Source organism: Chionomys nivalis, chromosome 6 (genome assembly GCF_950005125.1).
Source record: "Chionomys nivalis chromosome 6, mChiNiv1.1, whole genome shotgun sequence".
Classification (NCBI taxonomy): domain Eukaryota; kingdom Metazoa; phylum Chordata; class Mammalia; order Rodentia; family Cricetidae; genus Chionomys; species Chionomys nivalis.
In genome coordinates, this window is record NC_080091.1 from 32,279,416 (window position 1) to 32,294,377 (window position 14,962).

At 42.7% G+C, this 14,962-nt stretch overlaps 1 protein-coding gene across 1 annotated transcript in view; it reads right to left on the reverse strand.

Annotated features, from left to right (window-relative positions):
- The window catches only part of Abca13 (ATP binding cassette subfamily A member 13), a 405,330-nt gene that overhangs the window by 198,696 nt on the left and 191,672 nt on the right, over positions 1-14,962 (reverse strand). Inside the window, exons 40-41 of the mRNA XM_057772486.1 lie at positions 9,621-9,778; positions 8,227-8,457 (exon numbers count right to left, since the gene is read on the reverse strand). Of these exons, the coding sequence (XP_057628469.1) occupies positions 8,227-8,457; positions 9,621-9,778 (389 nt within the window). The remainder of the gene's footprint in view (positions 1-8,226; positions 8,458-9,620; positions 9,779-14,962) is intronic.

Genomic DNA, 14,962 nt, shown 5'->3' on the forward strand with positions numbered 1-14,962 from the left:
TCTATTTATCTTACTTCTCCCTAAAATACTTCTAAGAGAAAATGGCTCAGAAAAAAATTTTGCTTACATGAGCAACAAAAGCAAAGCAAGCACGCAGCCAGCGGGGCTGGCGCTCGTAGCCTCTGCAGACTTGCCACTTTAATTTCCTGTGACTGCAAACCTAGCCAGACCTGAGAGTCTGACAGCAAAGAGGGAAGGAGGAGCATATGTAGCAAGGAGAGCATAGAATTATCTTATTAATAAACATGCCTCTCAGTGAAAATTATACCTATCAACCTTTCTCGGGCCTCTTCTTGCAATAGCATTGAAAGACTGCATAAACCACAGTCGTTAACCAAGGGTCTCAAAGCCAAGCATCCACCCGGAAGATGAAGACCTGCCTCACCGTTCTAAAGTGCTTAAACTCACAAAACATCAAAGGCAAGCATTCCCCAAGGGTTCACTCTCCCTACTGATTAATATTAACAAAGATTCTTGAAGTCTCTTTTTTTAATCAAATAAATAGAAATCTAATTACATGAAGGAGACGTGCGCTCTTTCTGACATACAGGTGTAAGAGTAGATGAGTATCTAAGTGTTAAGACAAATGTGTTCTTTCAATGATATGTGTTCTTCTTCCAAAACACTGATTTGTCCCCAACATATACAATATCTCCTGCCCTAGAGTGAGCACCTACTGAGTTATGAACAAGTTCAGTTTCTCAGAACTTGACAAGGCAGAATGCAAAGCTCCCAGTAACACAGACAGAGGCTGAGAACAGCCCTTCCTTCCACCCAAAAGACCCAGGATACGAAGCAAATGTTGGAGGTGGTGGCACTTTATTTCTATAGGAAAACGGACATGTGCTGACTCAAGGTCCCAGATAGTCAAACATTAGTCTTCTTATTCGGTATTTGGACATGTTTTCCAAGCCCCAGAAGTGGTGGTAGCTGGTTTCTTAGTCACAATTTAGTATGCAGTTCAACGAGCCACAGTCCCATAAACCTGCATTCAGGGAGGAGAGCTGACCAATCCCAACAGCCACAATAGGAGGAAAAGGAGGCTCAATCATGCCCTGGGCTTCTCCTCTAGCACAGGGAAGACAGTTAATCTATCAAAAGTCCCTGAAGATCAAGTGAACTTTTGAGCATGGCTATGATTTAATTCCACTGTCACTCCAAGGAGGTGACAGCTCCCCACAGATGATAGGAGACATTACCATTTTGACTAGTCTGTCCAAGTCATGTACTTAGAATATCGGTGAAACTGCTCTGTTTCTTGTATATGTGTGTGCTTGTCCGTTGATTTAGTTTTTATTAGCATATATTCAATTACAATATTGTCATTCAAATCTAATTCCATACTTTGATTCATCCTGCATGACCCTCTCCTCCCCTCCCTTGCTTGGTGTCCCTTCTTCTCTCAAACAATCACCCTTCTCTTTACAGGTCTATTTCTGAAGTCTAGATTCTGAGTGTGAGAGGAAACACATAGTGTTCTTGCCCAGTATAACTTGTTTCACTTAGCATGATGAGCCTTTGCTCACCCATTTCCCTACAAATGACATAATTTCACTATCTGAAAAAAAAAAAAAAAAACTACAGAATGAACATACACCAGAACTTTTAAACCATTCATCAACTGATGGGCATCTAGACAACTTCCTAAATTTGGCTGCTGAGAACAGTGCTTTGGTAAACATAGATATGCAAGGATCTTTCTGGTAGGCTGTCTTGGAGTCCTTCCGGCATATACTCAGGAACTGTACAGATGAAGTACATGGTAGTTATAGTGGTAAATCTCCACACTAATTTCTATAGTGGTCACAGTAATGTACTTTCTTATCAGCCATATAAAAATGTTCTCTTCCCAACATCCTCTTCATCTTTTGTTGTTTGAATAATAACATTAGGTTGTGATGGAATCTCGGTGTGGTTTCATTTTACTGTCTTAAACAATCAAAAAACACTTAGGCTTACCAAGACTGAATGATTGATCAAGGTCCGGGAGCTCAGAGAAATAAATATCTGGACTTAGAACTGTCTGCATAAGGGCTGGAGCGATGGTTCTATGGGTAAGAGCACCTACAGCTCTTGTAGAGAACCCAGGTTTAGTTGCCAGCCTCCCCATGGCAGTTTGTAATTGACTTTAACTCCTGTTCCAGAGGATATGACATACTCTTCTGAACTTTGAGGGTTCATGCATGCATGTATTTCACACATATGCACTTGGGTACAGTCACATATATGTAACATGAAATATCTACAAACAGAATTGTCTGGGATAAAATTGATGCTTTCTCTACGGTAACTCATCTCAAAAGGTAGGCATGTCTTCCGAACATAATTATATAAACAATTAAAGTTTCTGTTTCTATGGGTTCAAGTAATTATGGGTTGCAAATACCCAGAAAGAGCATCATGTTTGTATTGGACGTGTGCAGACTTTTTCTTGTCCTTGTTCTTCTGAAAATTAACCCGAGTCATTCGGTTAATACCTATTAGGCAAGTACTCAGAGCACAGCCTACTTTCTAGGCTGCTGGTTTGTATTGTGGTGGGGAAGCATAACACTCCCAAAGCGCCAACTCCTTGGGCAAGTCACAGAGGAAGCACAGAACTTACCATGGTGGGCATCATGAAGAAAAGACAGTGAGGGGACCAGGAGAAAACACTGCATGTTGATGCAGAGTTCGAACTTTCAAGCTTTCTTCCCAGGTTGACCTCATATCAAGGCTTCTGGGACAACAGCAGGAAGCAACCAGCATGACACAGGGTCACGGTGATGGTAATCACTGACCCCAGAGAGCAGCTCATAGACATTGTGAACACAAATTAGGCTGGTATTTTTTTTTTTTACTTGCTTTTTCCTGCTCTACTTACTCTATCAAAAAGAACAGGGTGTAGTATGAACTGGTATTCTCTAGCCCTGTTGGACTATACAAGAAAGAGCAGTGCGCAGATCAAAGACTATAAATCATTCCTAGAAATCTTCTGTCCACATGCAGATCAACACTTTATGAACTGTATGATCTGGAGTAAAGAAAGTAGCCTATCAAAACTCAAATTCCTCACTTGGAAATGGGAATAATACCATCTGAAGGAAGCACAAGACATTCTAAGTATCAAAGTAAGGACCTTGCAAGACTGTGAATCTTCTTGTTTTACTCTCACCTATGAATATTGACTTCCAACAAACTATATGATGGCTGTTATCAGTTAGGGCTTTGATGGCCCTCCCTTGCCCATGGAGTAAGCATTCCAAGACCAATAACTGTGCCTGAATTCTACAGATAAATAGCTGTCACTAAGTATTCATGGAGGGTGAGTATACCTGGAGAATAAAATTCAGAATTGCCCAAGTTCTTTATATAAAATGGTATGGTACTTATACCCAGCCCACTGACATTCTACGTCATACATCTCATCTCTTGACTATGTATCATATATGAACAAGGCAAATATTGTAGATAAATACTTGTTAATTTCCAGAGGAATGATGATGATAAAGTCTTCACATGTTCAATAATGCGGCACAATTTCTGAACGCTTGCAACCTGTAATTTCTTAAACCCACAGATACAGAACCTGCAATTGTACTTCCGTTCCCTAATGCATGCCTAAAGTAAAGTCTGATTCAGGAATTAGGCACAGTAAGAGATTAATAGCAACGACTAATAATAAAAGCAAAGTCGAACAATTATTTATAAGCTACTCTAATAAAAATCAGGCAGGTATAATTTTTCACTCCTGTCTCTCCCTCCCCCGTTCCTCCCACAATGTGTTCATTTGCTGGACTGTGTCTAATACCCATAGCTTACTATAGGTACCAGAACAGGGACAAACATGACTAATGCCGAGGAAGGGACACATATGTGCACCTAAATTTCTCAAGGATTGCCTTGCCTTCAGGACCACAAACCCAGCTTTGTGTCTTTTAGTCCTAAATTCGTTCTAAGGTTCACTCTAACTTAGAAAATTAGCCATTTTATTTCCCATAGTTATCCAAAGTTTCTAATATGTGGTTCAGATTGATAATGCCTATTAATAACAACAACAAAAAATGATTGGTCACTGGTATTATTTCTGAAACCAGTAAATTAAATTAGAAGTTTATTTTAACTTTAATGTTCTGTCTTTCTTTGGGGTTTTAGTCTACAATAGTTTCAGTAGCTAAGAGCAAGATAAAATTAAAATTTATAAGTAGATCACAGGTAGGTGTAATATTAGGAACTCACACAAAGATTGCTTTCAATTGGGTTTTGCAGCTCAGAATTTTCCTTCAAAGGAAATATAAGCAAACTCTTGGCTGGCCACTATGATGGGATGGCACTGAGTAATGGATGTTCTCAGCTCAGTTCCAAAAGCTGACAGTGCCAGGTGTCAGAGTAAAGAGCAGCTTGGGATAGAAGAAGACCTGCGTTCAGTACCATGTAGGTGGTAGACTATCTGACACTTGTCCATTTGCCCAGTGTATAAACACAGCTCCCAAACAGAGGTCCACAGAGGAGGCAGGCTCCTCCACTACTGAAAACTTTCTAGTCATCTACAGATTCCAGTTCAAATACATCTCAGGACTCAAGTACAGGAATGCTATTTACTTAAATAGTAGCCAGCAGTGGAACGTGTTAAATTCAGGTTTGGGCTTTGACTATACATGACTGTGGCAATTGATCTCAGGTGTCAACATGATGAGATCTGCAATCACTAGGAAGATAAGCCTCTAGGGATGGTTATGGGAGACTATCTCACTAGTTTACTGAATGGGGAGACCCGTTCTGAAATGAGTTGCTCTGTTCCTTGGATGTGGATCCTGGCTGAATAAAAAGGAGTCAACTAGCTGAGGACAAACATTCACCACGCTGTGTGTCCTGACTGTGGATGCAGTGTGACCAGTTGCCTGGAACTCCTGCCGACATGATATCCCTCTCATGCTATACTACATATCCCGGAACTGTAAATCAAAACAGACCATATCTCCCTTAAGTTGCTTTTGATGTGGATATTTGATCACAGTAACAGGAAAAGTAATTGATACAGTCCAGGCTTGAAAATAAATAATAAATAAATACACACAATCTCCATCGCTTCCCCATTCATCCATCTCTCTCTAAATATGGAACTAGCTGTAGTAGGGAGCTGCGGGCCTCTTCCCACAGCCCAGCTCATGGTTGCCTGGCTAGCTTATGCCCCAAAATAACGACACACAAACTCTATTCTTTTAAACACTGCTTGGCCCATTTCTGTTCATGTATGTAGCACCCCAAGGTGCGCTTACCGGGAAGATTCTAGCCTACGTCCATCCTGGGTCAGAGCTTCATCGTGTCTGCCGGGGAGAGGGGAGCATGGCGTCTGCTCCAGAGAGCAGAGCTGTCGAGTCTGAGCTCACTTCCTCTTCCTCCCAGCATTCTATTCTGTTCACTCCACCCACCTAAGGGGTAGCCTATCAAATGGGCCAAGGCAGTTTGTTTATTGACAAATGACCTTCCTCCATCATTTCCCTTTTTTCTGTTTAAACAAAAAAAAAAAAAAGGAAGGCTTTAACTTTAACATAGCAAAATTACATATAACAAAACAGTTATCAAGTAAAAATTACAATATTTACATCTATTTTATCTTTATCATAACTAAGGAAAACTATAACTATAACTATCTATCTATTATTCAACTCCATCAAAGACTCGAGAAGAATACAATATTACCTAAGCAAACAAAAAGTAAGCAACTTCTAAACTCTAGAAATGACAGAGACATCTCACTGCCTGGACAGTCACCCAAAGTTCCTCTGTACCGTTGGGGCATCCATCTTTGGCCTAAAGGTCCATAGTATCCAGAGACGTTTCCATGAAGCAGGAAATTTAAAGGCAGTTCAGTCACTATCTGCTGTGTCCTGCAGAATGTCTCGCAGACTCTTTCATGAATCAGGAACCCCAAAAGATCATCTCACCTTTAGGCAAGTTCAGCAGTCCTCTCTCTGCGGGTTCTTTGTGTCCAGTTTATAAAATAGTCCAGGCAAGAGCAGTTTCTTGCCCAAATGGCTATCAAACTCCATAAGGATCCTCTTCGATGCCCATCTTCTTCTTGAAGTAGATTGGTGCTGCCAGGAGCAGAGTGTCTCATTGTCATGAAAAACCCTAAGTTATTAAAACATTTAAAATACCATATTCTCTAGCCTTTGAAAGATATGATGAATGCCTATCTGAAATATATGCATGCACATCCAGAAAATCTAACTAACATGACTACAAACTTGACTATTATTGATAATTATCCATTAACAACCTATAGACATTACATTTTTAAGTGAACTACACAATCACAATACCTTAATCAATATCAGAAATACATATACATATAATAAAATTGACCTTAAATTAATATCAGTAAACCAAGATTCATATCAATGCAAATTATTCACATCTATATCATCTCCCCCTTTAAATGTAAAAGAACATTTATAAACAATATATGGGAACATGGGCGCAGTTTTTTCTCTCCAAACTGCTTCCTGCTGAATGGGGGCGCTGTTATTCGAGTCTTTTATGGGATAACCTGTCTGCTAGGTTCATCTCAGTTGGCAGTTGAGCGAAGCAATTTTTTAAGGGTGTTCACAGCAACCCTTCAGGAGGGCGTGGTCTATCATACCATATCATGATCAAAGAAGCAATCCACAGTGTCTCATCTTCTGTGAAAACAAAAGAAGAAACTCTTTTCCAAAGTATCATATCCTTAGATCCAAATTCTGAAGTCAAGGTATTTTGAAAATATCTATCTTGGATTAGTTCAGCAGCATTTATAAACAAATATCTTTTAGCAGATGTTGCTCTTTCCTCAGCATTCAAACAATTCAAAGAGAGCATAATAGCATACAGTATCAAGATTTTCTGTGTACTTTCCATCTTTGTGCGGCTTTATTTTAACTCTATTTTGTTTATTTTTACTTTTGTTTTATATTTTCTGTATATCTTTGTCCTGGAATAACTCTTTAGACCAGGCTGTCCTTGAACTCTCAGAGATCTGTCTGTCTCTGCCTCCCAGGCATTGGGATTAAAGGCGTGTGCTACCACACCTTGAAGTCACAGAGGTCAATCTCCCTCTGTCTCCTAAGTGTTGGGATTAAAGGTGTGTACTACCACACCCAACTACTCTCTTTCTTCCTTATTTTACTTTTAAGAACTTTATCTTTCAGCCTGCATATATTTTTAAACACACTGTAAATCATTTAAAGTTTTCTTTGTCTTTGAATCTCTCTTTACTGTATATCTCTCCCTTTCTGACCAAATGAGTCTTTAATTTACCAAGCAATATCAGTAGGATGAAAGCCGTGGCTTTGACGGCTGGATTCAGCCATTCCTTAGCTTTCCAGCCTCATGGCTGAGGTACCGGCTGTAGCCATGTTTACCACCACAACTCTGTGGCGTTTCAAGGTCCTTGCCAGCAAACAAGCTGCAATACTATATCCACAGACAACATTCAAGTCCTCTCTCTGTAGTCAGCCCTCCTGCCTCAAACAGTCAGAGTTTGCCCTGGCAGGATGGCCCAGAAAGCCGGCATTTTAAAACAGCACAACTTTTTTCCTGCTACGGCTGAAAACCGAAAAGCATGCCTTCAGCTTTTCACCAACACCGTTTTAAGTATTTCGTGGCAGGACCTCTTAAATGAGCTGCAAGGTTTCACAGCTAAAGCTGAGTCAGGAAGCCTCTCTTAGATGAGAGCGCTTGCTTGCCTCTAGCAAGCAGAGCAGACCCGAGAAATTGCTGCTACCAAGAAAACACGCTTTACTCTATTCTTTCCCAAGCTTTCTCAGGCTTTCTGTGGATGCAGTTATCCACGTGGGCGCCATCTGTAGTAGGGAGCTGCGGGCCTCTTCCCACAGCCCAGCTCATGGTTGCCTGGCTAGCTTATGCCCCAAAATAACGACACACAAACTCTATTCTTTTAAACACTGCTTGGCCCATTTCTGTTCATGTATGTAGCACCCCAAGGTGCGCTTACCGGGAAGATTCTAGCCTACGTCCATCCTGGGTCAGAGCTTCATCGTGTCTGCCGGGGAGAGGGGAGCATGGCGTCTGCTCCAGAGAGCAGAGCTGTCGAGTCTGAGCTCACTTCCTCTTCCTCCCAGCATTCTATTCTGTTCACTCCACCCACCTAAGGGGTAGCCTATCAAATGGGCCAAGGCAGTTTGTTTATTGACAAATGACCTTCCTCCATCAACTAGCCATGGAGATAGAAACCACATCAGCACGTACCTCTTCCAAGGTGGTGTCTGAGATGCCATACCCCGTCAGGTGTAGGTGCTGTAAGTTCTGATCCAGGGCCTGGCAAAGCCCCTTGAAGCAGGACTTGTCTGCATCCTTGGGGATGGTGTAGGTCAGCTCACCTCCACTGCTATCTTTGAGGAATGCTTGGGGAATATAGACCTGTATCAAGGATGTAACACGAGCTACATCCTTGGGCTCCTGGGTTTCTAGGACAGAGGGCTACCAGAAAGAGAAGTGGGTAAGAAGGCAGTAAGGAAGATACTGAGTTCTTGAGTAATATACTCATATATGTGTTATTTCAGATTTCTACTTCAAAACAAGGACAGATTGCTGCATTTAAGCAGGAGGGGGCCTTTCAATTATGTGTTACACATTTTCTCTTCTTTGTTAATGTATATGTATGTGCACACAGGGACATGTGCACCAATGTTGAAGACAGAGGACAACTTGAAGGTCGTCCTCGGGAAAACTATCTCTTTTAAGGCAAGGTCTCTCACTGAACCTGGAGCTCATTAATTAGGCTAGTCTGGCTGGTCAGTAAGTACCAGGTATTTGTCTTGACCTCTTAGCACTGGGATGACAGGTGTATATCATCAAACCTGGCATTTTTATGTGTGCTCTGGGCTTCTAAGTCAACACCTCATGTTTGCAAGATAGACACTTTACCAGCTGAGCCATCCCCAAGTCCCTTTTCCTATTTTATAAAACGTATATCTACACTGGTAAACCTGGGAAGCCTGCTTTTGACCCATGTGCCCATACTGGTTCCAAATGCCCTGGAGACATTTAGAATGATGAATTGGAGCAAAGCTCTCCTTCCCAGAGAAATCATTATGGAGACTCAAGTACTAGTAGGGCAAAAACACAGGTCTGAGTATTTCAAAAGGGAGAACTAGGAATCCTAGTCAAAGAGAAAGGGGCGTTTTCTGAATAACAATATGATCACCTCAACTAGAGAAAAGACACTCAAAGCAGTCAAGGGCAGACTTTTGATGGTCACCAAGGATAAGACAGTCATGAGGACCTGGAAAGTGAGTTTCTGGATTCTAGTCCCAGGGTCTCTGTTCCTTTCCTGGCTGACAATATGCAATAATATCTACAGTCGTAACTTAGGTTTGATCACTCAGTTCCTGATCATAACTGCTCCACCTCTTAGCTGCTCTGCTTCTAGGACAGGCAAGATTCGAGCATCCAGAAGGGAGTATCACTGTCAAAACAATTTCTAGAACTCCTTGGCCAATTGAGCTTCCTGACAACTGTTCTTGGTATCTACAAGGTCATTCTGGCCCCTCTTATGTTTCTTTCTGGAAGATTAAATGAACCCTGGGGTTCACAGAGGATAACCATCACTGTTCAGGCCTGAAAGGAGTTCTTTTTCTTACTTGTTTGGTAAGCGTCAGAGTGAGTCCTTGGCCATAGGTCTCCTTCAGGCCAGCAGGAGGAGCATAGCATCTAAGTTTCCCTTGCTGGAGCACAGCCACATGGTCACTGAGCATCTCAGCTTCATCCAGGTGATGGGTTGTGAAGATGATCGTGCGACCTGTATCCAAGCACAGGATGCATCAGAACCAGTATAACAAGGGTCCTTCCCTAAGAATGGAGGAGTGGGACAGGACTGAAAGAGAGTAACAGTGCTTTAAATAGTGGGGACCGGAATGGTGCTGTGTAAAAACATAACCAGGTCTACTTTGAGAATTAGAGATCCTAAGAAGTGTTCCTTATAGTTTCCCAAAAGGTCTTGATTGCTACTTACACAAACGCCCTCCATGCCTTCCTTCATTAGGCTTGGGAGACACTGCCAGGTAAGAAGGGGGAAACAGCTATGCAATAAAGGCCATGAGTTCAGCAGCTTTTTCTAGGCCTAAGATGAAATAGCATCAAAACATGTGCTACATCCTAGAAAACACTTAGAAACCCTGAGCCACAAGAATGTGAGAGACAAGTGTAGGAGCTGGAGGTGGGGGAATTAAGCCATGAGCCTTCCTAGAGGGGAGAGCTGCTGAGTCCAGCACTCTCCTTCTGCAGAAATGCATGCTATGCCCACATGTGTCTACAATGAATTGAGAATTCATTACCTTTCCTTGTGAAGAAGAAAGACTCTGATTTACCTTAGGAAAACAGAAGCCAGCAAAACTTGGGGTATTTGAGGAAAGATATTTCAATTGATAGAAACAGATAATGTTCTTGCTTTTAGCTATTCTTTCCCCATTGGGTCAAATTGAGCCTCATTTAGCTGGTCTATCAAATAAAAGAAACATATTCATTGATTCTGGTTTCAAGAACAAATCTTTAAATAGACAATGACAAACCTGATCTTAATTTTACTTAATTTCATACTTTTCATAAAGGAGAAGGATTAAAAGGCCAAGAGTCTTATTCTTTTTGTTCTCTCCTTGATTTTGTTTTTATTACTTTTTGGTTTGCTTTTATTTGATTGTGGAGGCTGTATCTCACTCTGTAGCCCAAGCTGGTCTAGAAATCAGTATGTAGCCCAGGCTAGCTTCAAGTCCACAGCAATACTCTTGTCTCAGCCTTAGGACTGCTGGGAGGAGAGCCACAGTGTTTGTCATCCAGTTAATCGTTTAGAATCCATCCAGAACGAGCAATGAAAGGTAGTGCAGAACACAACAGGGGGTGGAGTGCCCAGTGCCAGTTCTTACTATAGAATGCATTACAAAGACCATGGGCAACATCTTTGTCTTCTAGTTCCCAGATGCTAAAAAAAGGTACTCATGCCTGACCTAGGACCATCAGAGGCAAATTAGTTATTTTGATTAGAGCTATCCCACAGTTCAGATGCATGTCCCGATACAATACGATACTTGAAGAACAGACATCCATTCAGTCGAGATACTTAAGGAAAATGCAAGGAAGAAGGGTAAGGTGAGGAGCTGAGAGAGTAGAAAGGGGAACAGAGAAATGCTGGCTAAATCACACAAAACTTCAGTTATGCAAGGTGGTCGAGTCTGCAGACCTGCTACACAACACCATAGCTACAGCTATTCATTGTGCATGTAAAAATTACAGAGAGATTAGCCCTTCAATACACACACACGCACACACACACACAATGTTCATTTGTAAGGTGATAGGCATGTTAATTAGCTCTGTTTAATCTTTTCTCTCTGCAACACAAATATCAAAACATGTACAATTTTTACTAGTCAACTACACTTGACTAAAGCTGAAAGAGATAAGCAAGTGAATAATTCCCAACGAATTTAGATTACAGCCCCAGATATTTGATCCATGATGGCTCCCAGTGGATGCTACAGGAACCCACGATGCTGCTCTATCCTCAAAGCATATTCTAACAAGCCATTAACCTGCTCTTTCTTTCCAATTCTGGTGGTGCGGCCCTCCCTATCCAGACGTTATTTCTAAAACTTACAGTTCCTGAATGGACGTCTTGTGTATTTTTTAAATGATAATAACCTCTCATGTATGGAGAGTCCACACACCAGATATTGAACCACATGCACTTTCTCAAGCAGCTCACTGACTCCTTAGAGCAGTGGTTCTTAACCTTCCTCGTGCTGAGACCCCTTAATACAGTTCCTCATGTGGAGACCTACGGCCACAGGATTATTCTGCTGATCCTTTATAACAGCACCTTTGCTACTGTTAGGAATCATGTTGTAAATACCTGATACTCAGGATATCTGACATGAGACCCCTGCTGAAATGGTCCTTCAGTGCCCAAAGGGTTGCAACCAACAGGCTGGGAACTGTTTGCTTGGAGAAACGCTCCTACAGGACAGTCTCCTTTTGCAACAGAGAAAACTGCAGCCTGGAGGAGCTTGGCCGTCTCTCCAACCTCACAAAGGAAATGGACAGCCAGTCTGAAATCTGGTCTCAGCATTTGTTTGTGATGTGCCACCTGGCTCTCGTGCCTCTGCCTCATTACTGATCTTTCCAGGGTAGACACTGAAAGGCTGGCACCAGGGCTGATCAAAAGCTCACACTGTCCACGAAAGAACAACACACACACAAACACACACACACAAGATGCCCAATAGACTGAGCGTCCAGTGCTCAGTGTTCTGATGGGAAAATGACTTTTCTCCTCAGCAGGTAACATTTGTTTCCATGCTGTCTTAAAGCTTTCTCACAAAGCCTGGTCAATTGCCAGTTGAGGGCGTTTACAGGAACAAGCGAAACATTTTCATTTTTGAAGACATGTTTGCCTTTTACTACTGTCTAGCCAATCTTCTTAGAGGTTATTCATTCTGCACTCCAATCAGTACAACAGTTCCAAAGGGGTCTCCCGAAGATGAAAATAATCGCTATTAAACGACACGGAATGGGACCGCAGATTTTAAGGAAGACTACCTTTTTCTCAGACCTACACTGCCGCTGTCCATTCTGACTATTTAAACTCTAAACGGCCCACCAACTAACCACCCAAGAAAGGAAGAGCTGGAGGGTGGGGAAGAGAGCTGGGAAATGCCATCCTTTGGACATGACTGCTACAACTCGCAGCAGGGTGGTCACATGTACAAGATCAAGCTAAAAGTTGCTGGAGGGGGGGTAGGGGAAGAATAATTATTTCTTGGGGATTCTACCGCTGCTATTTCTCCTATGCTCTGGTAGAAATGGCTCCACCCCGATGTATTTATGGACAATTCTAACTGAAGTTCGAAGGGGGAATGTTGGGCATGCATGGGAGGAGATGGAGGGGGAAAGGAGAGATACTTATGTTATTTCATCATATACATGTATGGGGACGCTCAAAACTGAAAGCAAACCTCAGAATAGAGCGAGAAGGGGTTCCCAAAGAAGTATTTGCAGTTGGAGGTTGCTGGGATAGAGAAATCCATTTTCCTTTAAGGAATGGTTAATATTAAGTTGTTTATGCCCCAGCAGATGACACAACACTCGTACATATATGTGTAACACTAGCTGAACTCAGTGAGCATTTTTAGAAAGCATAAAATTGGAACTTTAGTGTGTCTATGGGGTTGGGAGAGTTTGAGGGAGGCAGTGAGGGATGGCTACGTAGAAAACACATTATATACGTGGACTAATTTTTCAAAGAATATTTTAATGAAAAAGTATGGATCATTAAAATATAACTAATATATTTTAAACAACTCCATCTCTGATTCTTCAACAATTGTGGGATTGCTCTGTTTAATTGTGCAGTCCACAGAGCAGGGAAATTATAATCCATCCATCTTCTTTACCAGTCCCACTCAAAGTGGCGGGAAAGTCAGGGAGTCAATCTTAAATTTTAATCAGTGCCCATAAGCTGCATTTAGTGTTTTCCACCAGAGTTTCCCATTTTCTCATTCCAGGCCCTTCTGTTCTCACAAAGGGCACACAGGTAAATGGATCAAAGAGGCAAAAGGAACAGTTACAAGTGGGGGTGATGAGTGTCATGGCCGAGACCCACGGCACTGTCCTCTCATCCCCAGCGTCTGCAGCCTGGGCAGGGGCTCTCCCGGGGAGTCAGACCAGAGTGCTTCATATTCCATGCCTTCTGCTTAGCTGAGGCATTCTGGTTGCAGACCCCGAAACCTGACCTGGCCTCCAGCAAGATAGCTCAAAGGGCAGCATCTCTCACAAGCTCTGGCTGCCTCTCAGGGCTGCAGCTGTGGATCTAGGAAGGGTGAGGACGCCAGTCCCTGATGCTTCCCAGGGGCCCAGAATTCTCTGCTCAGCATCCTGACCTCCTAGTCAGCTTCATAGACAGGACCTAAATTCTTCCCCTGCAGCTGCACAACCCAAACCAAGAGCACATGGGACAGCAAAGCTGTATCTGCTGCCTCCATTCCCCAGCTCCTCGATCTGTGTTCTCCTTTTGTAATTCCTCAGAACCGCGGGACAGAAGGAACAGAATCGCCGCCTATTTGCTGAAGAAAAGAGCAGAGTCTAGATTGTCCATCCCCCTCCCCCGCCCCGTTCTTTTCCTACAGTAAACCCTGATCTACCGACAAGGAAGCTGGAGTTTTAAGTCAAGCCAAAGAAAAGTGGTAAGCTAGGAAAAGTTGTGGAGGAGACACAACATTTTATAAGATTTGTGCAACCTGGCCACAGAAGTTTTGATAGTCCTTCATCAGCACTGAGACGAGCTTCAGCAATCCCCATGTTCAGTTCAAAGCATGTTTCTATATAAGATGCCTCTAGCATCACTTCCTGACTGTCTGGAGTAGGGAAGCAGGCAGAAGATGAAAAGCAGCAAGCGGTTGCCTACCCAATGCTAGCAGTCGTAAATGAGCAATAAAAAGAGACATATGGCCCCTCTTTGGCAGAGGCGTGTTTCCCCCTTTGTCAGCTTTCTCTGGAGATGTGAGACTACCACGCATCCATCTCACCATGCCTCAGATTCCTTGTGTAACAGAAGGTGCTGCCATTTCGATCCTGAGGACCTTCCAATGATCGACATACCAAGGGCCTATTTGTCAGCCTGATACGCTAGTGGTAGGACCATCAGGAGATGCGGCTTGCTAGAAGGAAGTTGGGCCCTTGGACCATGTCCCTCCTGGGCCTCTGCTTCTATGCCATCATGAAGTGATCGTACCCATCTACCATAACATACTGTACCACTGCAGGTCCAAAGAAAAAGGACAACTGTGGGTGGCACTGACTGTCAACTTGAGTAGCCCAGAGTCTTTGGAGAAAAGAAGCCTCAACTCAGGCAGAGCTGTGGATACAGTAGTGAGGAATTGTTTGAATGATGATTGACATGGGAGGGTCCAGCCCATGGTGGTCACCATGACCA